General features: G+C 32.8%; 1 protein-coding gene across 2 annotated transcripts in view; it reads left to right on the forward strand.

The window, feature by feature from the left end:
* The window catches only part of LOC127711653 (potassium voltage-gated channel protein Shab-like), a 133,121-nt gene that overhangs the window by 106,441 nt on the left and 14,182 nt on the right, over positions 1-12,498 (forward strand). For both annotated transcript variants that reach the window (XM_052217780.1, XM_052217773.1), the window contains exons 4-5: positions 5,917-5,952; positions 9,790-10,860. In XM_052217780.1, the coding sequence (XP_052073740.1) occupies positions 5,917-5,952; positions 9,790-10,860 (1,107 nt within the window). The remainder of the gene's footprint in view (positions 1-5,916; positions 5,953-9,789; positions 10,861-12,498) is intronic.

Consider the following 12,498-nt stretch of genomic DNA (forward strand, 5'->3'; position numbering starts at 1 on the left):
ATGCGACTTCTGTAAGAAATGCTTTTATCAGGTTATGAAAAGAAAAACTGTAGCAGAATGATAGAAAAATAATTATTATAAATAATTATACATCTGAAAGCTAATTAGTGCCATGTTCTTGGTAAATTGAACACATTGCCGGCCACATTACAGTCGAAAGATGGGCATAAAGGGGAATTACCATTAAATTAAGGACGGAATATAAAGTATATAATTGTCTCGCATAAATTCAGTTTACACGGGAAGAAGAAAATACAGAACAGGTCTTTCAGAAAAATATAGTGTAAAGAGAGCTTTCTACGGTTTTAGAAAGTGTGGGGAATAAATCAGGAAAATATACAGGAAAATATAAAACTCAAACAGAATGCTCTCACTTATGCATCGAATCCGTAGCTGTTTTTTTTATCATATATATAGTAATAACAGACTATTACCTTGCAAAGTAAATACTATCCGTTTAATTCTGTTGCCTTTCGTTTTTTTGTGATTAGTCGTAACCTGGTTTGAGTATTTTGCATTGAGATGACTGCGTAAAAAGTAATAATATTATATTGAAATTTGAATTCTATAACGTAAACAAAATCGAACAGTCAAGTTCAGGTCTGAGCTAAAATCAATTAATCCAGTAAAATAAATACAGCTTGATTACAGGGCATTAAAAATGCAAACGACATTATGCTTTAAAAAAGACTTCAAACTGAATCACTTTGAATATAACTCTTCGTTTCCATGACAACATATTGTATTGTTGTCTATGATTGATATGGAGTTTTCATGTATGAAAAGTGCCTTTTATCTCGGTACAACAAAGCTTATGGATATCCTTTGATTATAGAGATTAACCACGTAAACAAGAGATAGTAACACTCGTAAGTGCCACGTCTCCAATCGACGGATACATCTTATCTTATAAAATATCTATGGAGAATACAATAAACAACTAAAAGCAGATGCAGATGAAGTAGAACGGTTAAACACAAGCCCATAAGTAAACACGTTCATTCCATGGACACATTTGACTCGGTTTTGAACATCTACATTATTATTTTTTTCTTGCACGGCGGCACACAAGCTTTCTGAACCTTTTCCAGAAAAATAGCATGTCGATTAAAACAAATCTTTTGATTTTATAAAACATTTATCAGCTTTTATAATGCAATTAGAAAACGATAGTACAAATACAGTATTTACTTGAATACCAATAATATCTCCTGTTACCCAGCTCGATCTTGAGCAAGCGGTACTGTGAATATTTCTTTTTGCGTAACAGTTCATTTTGGGGTCCTCTTCGCGGTCCGCGTATAAACTATATCAACTTCCATGAAAATCAGACAACTATTTGGATTTAAACAACTAAAGCTTCAAGATCCGGGTATAAATTGGATGATAAAAACAATATATGTACATTGTCAGAAATATATAATTTATTTGTACTCGCTACGAAACAGGAGAAAAGCTTGACGACATGCTTTTCGTCCTGTTTCTAAAGCTCGTACACATAAATTTTATATTTTTGGACAATGTACATATATCGTATATTAATTTGACAATCATGAGGGTATGTTTTGCAATCTACATTAAAAAAAAATGTATAAGTAGAAATCCCACACAATGACTTCTTTTTCTGACGTCTCGAAAATTGAGTTTACTTGCCGATATTGTTGTAAGAATTTGCTTACGAACGTAATGAGAACAAAGAATCAAACACAGTTCAAAAATCTTTGACACCTTTTGGCTAGACCGTCTAAAACTCTGACGAGTCTCATTGGAGTCATAAAATCTTTCTCTTGACTGTATGGATTGTTAGGAAAGTGGGAAAAATCGTTCCCATGTAATCGGTTCTCGAATCAAGATGTATACCTCTTCTCTACTACGTTCAAATGTGAAAGAAGGCATGTAGTCCGAGTCGTTGTTTGTGTCTGAATAAATTTCTTCGTAAAATGATTGCCGAACGTGCATTATGCACACATAGCCAGATATTATGTTGATAACAGTTAGTAATCAAAATGGTAAATTGCCGATTATTCCGCACACGTAGTCAAACGACAAACACAATCGTGCAGTTTGATTGATTTTTCATTACACTATTTACAAATGGCTAGTATCATTTCCTTTCATATGATTTTTAATGAACCAATTGATTGTTCAATTTGTTCTGCAAAGACGTCGGTCGTATATATTTAACAACGATTTTCGGACCGAGATCAATATGTGAAACCTAATTTTCACTCTATTATCATAGCCCGGTAACCACAGTTAATTTCGCAGTTCTTATAACAATAATGGCAATTTAAAAATCCCCACCTGCGTTTTTATAATAATGTACTACTAAGTACTTTTAGGGAACATTGTATAATGAAATAGGCCAAGAGTCCATTCAATTCTAACAACCAATGAAATTCCTTAAAATCTCAATTTGCTTGAAGTTAACAGTTTGACATGACAAACACATACACAAACTTTATTGAAGATACTATAAGAATCATTCAGAGACTTTATTCTAAATACCTTAAGTGGTGATAGCTCATGTAACCCAAATGAGCTAGGTGAGTTAAAAATAACAATTAACAGTATAGTTTTCTAGTATATAAGGCTGATGTCAAAACTAGAAACAAAGACGACAGGTATAGATGACGACAACCAATAGACTCCAGGCTCTTAGTTTGTAGTTCGAGATTGTTCTGACATCTGACGGGCTTTATGTGGACTTGTTTTGTCCCAAGTCCGAAAAAGGCAATCACAAGCAAGCCTCCCTCCCCCCCCCCCCCCCCCAAAAAAAAAAAGTACGTCAAACATCAGAAAAAGTTTGGACTACAGTTAGGAGAGTTACCAAGATGTGAGTCTTTAAACTTCTCACTTACATAGGAAAGTGGTGTGTAATTACAAAACACGGCGAAATGTATTTTTCTGTAAATTTCCGCGTCATATAATATAGATGGATGTTAGCCGATCTATATTAGTCATTTTGGTTATGTGCTCTTCAAAATTTTATATCTAAATTTTGACATTTGTCATAAAGTTGGCACATAAATATTTTCATCAAATAGTGCTGTTAAAGGACTATGTAAAGAATGTACGTTTATAGTAATTGTGCAGAAAGTAAGTATTTCATAGCAGTAAAGTATGCTATCGATTGACTGCGAGTACACATACCGTATAGTAGTTACCAAGGCCAAACAAATATCTGCTGTCTGATGAAGATGTTTTAGCTGCATAATTTTGTCATTGACTAAAAATTACAGACATTTCGATTATAGAACGTAATGAAATCTGTGGTAGTTTCTGTTTGATTTATTCAAATCGTTTTTAAGAAAATCGGACGATTTAAAGTTTGGCATATTTATTATATAGACACCTGCACATCGAAGACTGTTGACCTCTAAAAGTCTTTCGTTATTAGTGCATTTAGATTGCTGTCTCATTGACGTATACCTTACGTTTCCCTTTATTTATGGATACAACCTGTCTTGATAATGCTGTTGTAAAGCTTTCAACTTTGGGTCGCACAGATACATAATTGTTTTCTGTAATTAGATAGAGGGGGCATTGTATGGTAAAGACACCCGTCTGAATTAGGAAATAACTATTAGAGATTGATAAACATACCTATTTTCTTTCCATACGACAGATGAGACATTATACTATTGATTTCTTCCTTATCATGTATGTGACATTATTCGTTACTTTTTCTCATCGTTAACGATTATATAATGAAGCCAATAGTATCAGCTAGCTCCACACTTACGACCAATTTAATTATTGTTATTTTCTTAATTTAAACGACGATGATTTGATTAAAACAGAACAAGTATTGGATGATTTTGTTCGCGGTTCTTTCTAACTTGTATCAGGTTTGACAATTTATTTTACATGATCATTACCGTTGCTAAGGAAATTTACATTTGTTCTGAACCATGATGTATAGAATCAACGGCTTGGTTTTATTCCAATAGTTTTCGATAATTAACAAACACAAATAACGCATAAATACATTTTCTTCGAGTGATAATTGGCTAAAAGAAACATTAGAAAAATCATTATAATTGTAGGCTTCAGTTACTTTTTCATTGTCAAGCTTTTTCTTATTTAAAAGAGACGTACTTATATAAATGTTTATATTTTACGAATGTATGGTTTGTAGAGGGAGCATAATAACACTAATAAAACGAAACAATTTTAAAGAATTACTCCAACGCTGCTTGATAAAAAGATTGCAAACTGCAGATAACAAATTATTGTCCCTTACAATCAAACGGACGAACTTCGGCAAGAAAAGCCTAAAGTGCTCTTGTGCATCAAGAGAGTCAGGGATACGCTCAGACAAATATATTTATCTTGACGTCCTCAGTCAATTCAGACGGGCCAGCGTTCAAAGTTAGACTGTTACTATTATGTATCTATATATCCTAATACTGTTATTATTGTGTATCTATATATCCTGAACAGCGAATGGGACTTCCGTCAGCAAAAGTGAGTCTCATGTGTTCTTGTGTGTTTAAAGAACATTGAATTCTCCCACAGGTATTTAGATTAACGCCCTCACCAGGTCAGACTTGCGAGCGTACCTTTGCACCCCCAGCAAGTCAGTAGATATCACTGAGTATCTATATACCAAGAACAGTCAAACGGATACTCCTCAGCAAAGGCTTTCTAGTGTGTTTACTTGCGTTTAGAGAGGTCTAAATATCCCAAAATGTTGTTTTAATTTAACCTCCTTATCAATTCAGATTTTGCTACGTGTTTGTACATCTCGCAAAGCCAAATGGACCCCCAATTAAAGAATGCTTGTTATAGTCGGGTTATTGTCTCTTTGACACATTCTGCGTTTCCATTCTCTGTTCTATTGTTGCTATAAACAAACTATAATTCAAATTCTCTCACAATACACTTACAGAATTTGTTTTGACTGGCTCCGCATATTGATAAAAAATGCACACAAAACAAACAAAATCAAGCAACGAAAATACCAAGAATAGAAACGTTTAAAGAGTGAGAAGAAATATGCACTCGCAGTGTATTCATAAAACAAATAATTTAAGGAGAATTCAGTTGAGTCTATATAATTACCACATCTTTTCCAATTAACATAAACTATAACGAACCACATATATCCGGTCCGACTTTCTACCTACATTCTAATGAATAATATATCTATTGATACTCCTATAATGTCTTCCTTAGTAGCAGATACGGATGAGGAGGGTTTCGGATAGTTGGGATCTAAAATTTTGGCATTCGGTCGACATCACGTCGACCTGGTTTACCGTTACGGAATATCAGTATCATAAAGATCACGGATGTGTTTTCTTTTCGTCGCATACGTACCCTTTGGTTTTTCTTTAATTATGACATTACCACATTTGATTGTTCATATTTTACCGCTTGCAACGTGTGCAATATGTTTGACTTGAACTTCTTACCATTCCGGCGCATATCACGTGATCATGTCAGGAGTTTGAACAAAATAAGATAGATCAAGTTTTCTTTGGTATTGTTTTGTATCAATTACTTTTTCCCTAATAGTTTTTCTTTTTGTTAATGGAGTTGTCTACATTTCTCCCCGATTGCCTTTTCGTTGTCTTTTAATTCTTTACCAATCAATAATTGCTTTACTGAAAATATTTTAGATGCAATAAATCATAATTGAAACTGAAAATTTCATGAAGAAGCTATTTGTAAGAAATATAGCCATTAAAACAGGTCTTGGTTGAGGGACTCTTTCTTCTATATGTGTGTGAAGGTTGTTTGTGCACCGAATCATTCCAATGCAAGCAAGTTATGACTTAATGATAGTCGCGTAGTGTATCCTTAAACAGTTAAACCGCCTATCCATCACTTATCAGTCATTTGAAGTAGTTTCATTTTACGAAAGCAAAATGATCGAAATTATTTAACACTCATGTCTTATTTTCACAGACTTTATCAGAGACAATTTGGGCCAAGCTCTCACAGGTAACGTAACCCAGTGTAATCTTCCCAATATTTGCCCCTTGTATCGTTGATTGGAAATGGCGATATTAACATGTCAGCATTATAATCGTTTTAAGTATTTATATATAATTAAATTTTGAGTAAGAACTTTAATTGCTTTCAATAATTATCGCTTATAGTATGCTATTTTCCCCATTTTTAAACATACCTTTTTTTACACCTTTTAAATCTATTTGTGAAAACTTTCTTCAAATCATTTGTTTGAAAAGAGAACTCCATATTGGAAGAAGTTTTTTTATGAATCACGTGGTGTTGTAGTAGTTAACATTTCAATATCGCCAAGTTCAAGAGTTGTGAGTGATCTTAAAGTTGCACGGTATACTAGTCAATTTATATGGCTTGTTTAGCTAAGGTGGATAGGCCAAAAGCTAAAGGTTCGATTGATTTGGCTTAAAGCTGGCGACTAGTTACTTAATGTGCTTGCTTCATAGTAGAGCTTAGGTTGTTGTTACGATTTACAATAAGGCTAACTTCCTATCAGTTTTGTTTATTTGCATTTATCTGTTAATCGCATAGTTTTGTCGCGTAACTATTGGCGCTCGCCAACAAGAATTTTTAGTGAGCCTTAAAGGACGGTTAAACAGCAATCAGCATTTAAGTCAGCTTTTCTTCAAGCTTGAAGCCATATCAATTATTCAATAGCTGCATCTTAGTCTTACTAATAAGTTTGAAAGTAGACAAAACAGTAGTAGAAATTAATAATGAATGCAAATCTTATTTTTTTTCATCAATAGACAAAAAGAAACAAGTGCATAACCATAGAACTTATCTTGTGACTTTACAGTGGGTGCAAGTACATTAAATAATTTTACACCTGGCATGATTTACCAGAATAACTGTCTGTCAGAACACCTATATTACCTGGCAGTTTGATATAAAGGTATAAACTTACTCTCGTTAAATAAGAAATAACAAAATATTTAGTACACTTTTTTGGAGAACTTGATTTGAAAAGGATAAAATTAGACTAATTTTAAGGAAAATGCAGTTTGTAAAAACCGTAAATTATTGTCATTTTAATTCTAATGGCACAATAGATTCATTTTAGTAGTATTACATTGTTTGATAAATAGTTTATAAGTAGGAAACTAATAATTGAAATGGAAATGACGAAACATTGATTTATGTTTTTGATTAAATTCGAGCGTTGTAAAGGTAAATCCTCACATGGGACATGTTAAATGCTTTCACAAATGAAGGCATCACAAAACAAATATGTAAATTAAAAGATTTAATTAGGCTTTATTTGTAGCAAAAATTCCAAAAACAAGGCTCTAGAACTATTCAACTAATATCATATATTTAGTATCGAGTTCTAACGATATGCTTAAAATCATATTCACTTGCGCGGTTTGAAAGCGGCCATTAGTTAAGTACTATTTTTTCTTGACATCAAATAACAACAAGTCCCTTTAAAAACAACTGAAAGTAGGTTATGTTTATGTATAAATTACCAAATAGTCCGTTTGCATATATTTTGAAACCGTCCCATTTATTAGTTGCTTCTGATTTCTGATTTATCCTGCTTTTCCTATTTAAAAGTATATCCTGAATTTTTGGTGTTTAGTATTTCCTGGTGTTTAGACAAAACATCAATTTTATACAATACCAGTTTTTTTCTTATATTTAGACCAAAGAGCATGACATGTTTTTTTTTGCCATGGTATTGTCAGTTCGTTTTCGACTTTTGAGTTTGCATATCACTTTGGTATCTTCCGTCTGTCCTTTTCTGATCCTTTTTCCATTAAAATTTCTCTTGCATTTGGAACATTTTTAAACCAAACTTTCCCTTGCCCTTCCTATCAAATCTTACATTCCACCTATTGTTCCATTTCAATCACAATGTATTTTTTGTAATGTCAAAGCAACTAAATTTGGTTTTGAAGAGAGCATGATCGATGACTATTTGTTCCTTTTCTGGTACCTTTCTCTTTGTTTCAAAAATTTCTTATCGTATTTTGGTGTTGTAAGTAGTTTCCACACTCTGTCCAATCAGTCACTACTATAAAAACTAAACGATTTACATTGACGGAACTATATAAGTCTCATTTTCAGTTTAATGTATTTCAGCAAGATAATGTACAAATTAGCAGGTATACAGATACACATACATTTTTGCTTTAACTGTATAGTTAACAGCTTAAGAATTCTGGTATTTTCCCTCATGTTATTCAAACAGTAATATGGAATTACTGTTTTCTGTCAGAGTTTCTGTGATATTTCATTTTAAAGTCCTCTTTTCGTCTTACCAAATTACATAGACATTTTTTGAAATACATTTCTCTGCAGAAACTATGATTGGTTACTCTTTTGTTATAATATATATAAGTCACGGCAATGTCATTTCAAAAATTCAAAAAGGAAGCTTTTGTAATTGACTTGTTTTAAATTTTTAAAAACAGACAGAAATTGTTGTTGTATGTGTTACAGGAGGGAACGGTATTAACTGTATGTTTTACAGCTATGAAGTTTCTTGCTGTTCGAACAAATGATGTTTTAACATTTAGTTTATTAAATATGTATTTATTTATCTATCAAAAATCGACTTGATATAGAATTTTACCAGGATTAACAGACAATTACAGTAGGCCTATGGAGAAGACAGACATATTACGTTGAAGGATTTATGAGCTAGACTAATTTATGAGTGTATATATTCCCCTGTTTCCTTTTATAAACTCATTGTATGTTCAGAAAACGACCAGTAATGAAATTGTTGAACTTCCTGTCCAATCCCATGAGACCGTCGCTCCTTCTGCTTGACATCATGTTATTTACAAATAAATATCAAAGCAAGCACCATGAAATTTACTAGTTGCATTTTAGGATCCAAAACCCATCAATGAAATGAAGCCGTATACTGAAATAGTGAACATAACAGATGAACTACTTGGTATTTTAGTCATTGCTTGTACTCTACTCGTTCGTTTTATTTGCACGACGTTCCATTAGCAAAGTAATAAACAATGACAGTAAACAGTGTGTTAAGTCGGTAATGAAATGTCCCATCGATTGTACAGTCTTTTATTGCATAGCTGGCACGTCGAGATCAAATATGTATTGCTTTACCAATAATGAGTTTAATTAAAACAATGGCGGTCAGGTGAACTTGAAATTATTCATCTTATTTCAAGCTGTCCTTAACGTTTTGTATCTTGGTTCAATCAACTGCACGTTGTAGTCGATTTTCGCTGGTATAATTAAATTGACAAAATGTAAATTGCGCATAACATACAATTTGGATTTATGTTCAATGGTTTATATCTGTTTAAAAAGTGATTCGAATTTTTTCTGAATGAAACCTGAAAGTTTAAACCAAAAAAATTGTCCATCTTGGCAAAACTAATGTTTGCATTGTATGAAGCATATTTTAAGTTTTTTTTAACTATGAAAATATCCAATACATGTATAGCCTACTGGTGAACTTTTACAAGAAACTTTTAACTACAGCAATATAAGAAACTAGCATTTATTTTGTAATGCAAATGAACGTTTGACCTCTTATAGATGTTCATACAAAAAAGAGGTGTTAGTTTTAATTTATCTTCAAATTTTCGTAATAAATGAAGCAATGTTAATCAATAGGAAATGAAACGTTTCAGAATAAAATATCAAATAAAGACACTTGCTGCAAAGAGTTAAAAAATATATCGTAACTCATCTATATAGATATTTCGTACGACAGAGATTTATATAAAACATACTGAGATATCTTAAAAAACAAAATATTCTTGGTTAGATGGCACAAAACTGCATCCTTTTTATTTAGCCCTTTATAAGTGTATTAATTTTTTGCAGGTTGTTGCCATTGTATCCATATTGTTCATCGTTCTCTCTACTATTGCCTTAACTCTCAACACGATGCCACAGATGCAGAACAAACCTGGCAAAGACAACGAACAACTGGACATAGTAGAGGCTGTATGCATAGGATGGTTTACTTTAGAATATTTAGCAAGATTTTGGGCATCTCCTAATAAATGGAAATTTTTCAAAGGACCTTTAAATATAATAGATCTTCTAGCAATTATGCCATACTTTATTAGTTTAGGGTTAACAGAATCCAATAAAAATACAACAGAGCAATTCCATAACGTCAGAAGAGTTGTACAGATTTTTCGAATAATGCGAATTCTAAGAATTCTGAAACTAGCAAGACATTCTACTGGGTTACAGTCATTAGGATATACTTTACAAAGAAGTTACAAGGAATTAGGATTATTATTAATGTTTCTAGCAATTTCAATTTTACTTTTTTCTAGTTTAGCATATTTTGCCGAAAAAGATGTGTATAAGACAAAATTTATCAGTATTCCCGAAACATTTTGGTGGGCAGCCATCACCATGACGACGGTCGGTTACGGAGATATTTATCCGACCACAGTACCTGGAAAGATCGTTGGAAGTGTTTGTTGTATATGTGGCGTATTAGTTATTGCTCTACCTATTCCAATTATAGTAAACAACTTCGCAGAATTTTACAAAGATCAAATGAGACGGGAAAAGGCGCTCAAAAGACGTGACGCATTAGAGCGTGCGAAACGAACCGGAAGTATAGTGTCATTTCATTCTATAAATTTACGTGATGCTTTTGCTAGAAGTGTTGATCTTTTAGAAGTTAGCATAAACGGTAATAGACAAAATCAGAGGAGAGATAGCTGTGATGGATATAGTGATGATGGGAAAGGGTCGGGATCTCCGTGTGTTACCAAGTCTAGCACTGCCACTTTAAAAGCTAGAAATGAAAGCTGTGATACAAAAAGTCTTCCTGGCACTCAAAAACAAGGTACCTCTACTGCAACAGAATCTACAGACGATTGTCTAGAAAGAATGGCGTCCTCACAACCTGCACTGAATATCAGCCAACAGGTAGGTACGCATTCTTTCCATTTTTTTCAATGTGTGTGAATATTGCTGAGCCTCCGCAGCTTTAACATGAAACATCATTAACCGCCACTTCTTCATATTAATTTGTTGGTACATGAGAAATGATCTGTTTTGATTAAAGCTGTTTGTTACATCTTTGATAATGTCTATCACATTATTTTTCTGTTTTTGCATGACATCTAAGACAGTTTTTTTTAATAATTTGCTGGCTTTCGTAACGTTTCTATAAAGTATCATTTAATCTTCATATGGTTCAAAATTAATATTATGTCTATCAATATCAATACAATACCACTTTTCTAACTATTTTGACTATTGTTTCAATAGTCAGTTCAATTTTTAATACAATTTCATTACATTTCAATTGAACGTCAACAACTTCCGTCTAGTTCAAACACGTGTTACACAATGTAAATACGCCCATACGCAATTTGCTGTTTTGTTCATCTCCTCGAGAGATTTTTTATGTAGTTTGTCAAAGTTCGTTATTTGAAAACATCAATAATGCAATTTTGATATCATCATTTAGATTCATGTTGATTATGTGGATACAGTTTTCTGATTGTATGAAATACTTGTGGTATAGTTTTTTTAATTGGTACGAGTGTGCCACCAAACGAAATAAAGGAACGAGACATATAATAATAGACAAACAACAATTGAACCACACACGTTTGACAACTTGGATTCTAGCAATAACATTAACATTTATCAAGACATGTACATCTAATCTAGTTTTATACATTATGTTGGTCTATTGATTGATTAAAAGAGGGAGCGGGGAGATGTCACAACAACTAGCCCAACATGCCTCATGTTCATGGTTCAAGTCTTTGTCATGTCTTAATGTTGCTATTTTTTGTGTATTTTTTTTTCAAATTCATCTTGAGAAATTTGGTATGGATGAAAGACCTTTTATAGTTTCTGTTAAATTTAGTCACTACTTTTCTAGAATCGGGGCGGCTTTTGAAATTGACATAATGTATGGACATCTACCTGTCTATTGTTAAAAATGAAGATTTACCTAGTGGTGTCTACTAGGGTTTTTTTTTTGTGTTAAAAATGTGAATTTTCCATGATGTTTTAACGCTCAAATCGAATGTTTAAATCACCAAAATGTGCCACCATCACGATTTGGTTGACCGTTATGGAGCATCTTTGATACAGACGACCACGAATATGTTCCACAACAATCCCGTCCTCAGTCCCTCGAATATCACACCACCGAATGCTTCTTTTCATTAGATGTTTACTTGCATGAGCAACACGACGGATGTCACTATTGGAGTCAAAAACGCTTGATTTATGAGATTATAGGTAAACTACTGTTGGCTATATTTACCCTCCAGGAAACCTCAAGTTTACCCCTGATTTTTGGTTTATTTGTGTTGCACAATTTTGAGTTTTCTCTCAAATGTTTTGTTATTGATAGTCATTTTTTCGTTGTTTTGTTTTTCTTTTTTATCATGTGGTTGTCCGTTTTTATTGGACTTGTGATTTTAAATTGCCGCCTTGTTATCTTCTCTCTTTCTTCTTTACGCTTTTTGACAAGAACTTGCGCATGGGTGGTTTATTTTCTGTTTGTATATATGCTATTTTGTTTCCCTTAAAACTCGCTAA

Source organism: Mytilus californianus, unplaced genomic scaffold, assembly GCF_021869535.1.
Source record: "Mytilus californianus isolate M0D057914Y unplaced genomic scaffold, xbMytCali1.0.p SCAF_1, whole genome shotgun sequence".
Lineage (NCBI taxonomy): Eukaryota > Metazoa > Mollusca > Bivalvia > Mytilida > Mytilidae > Mytilus > Mytilus californianus.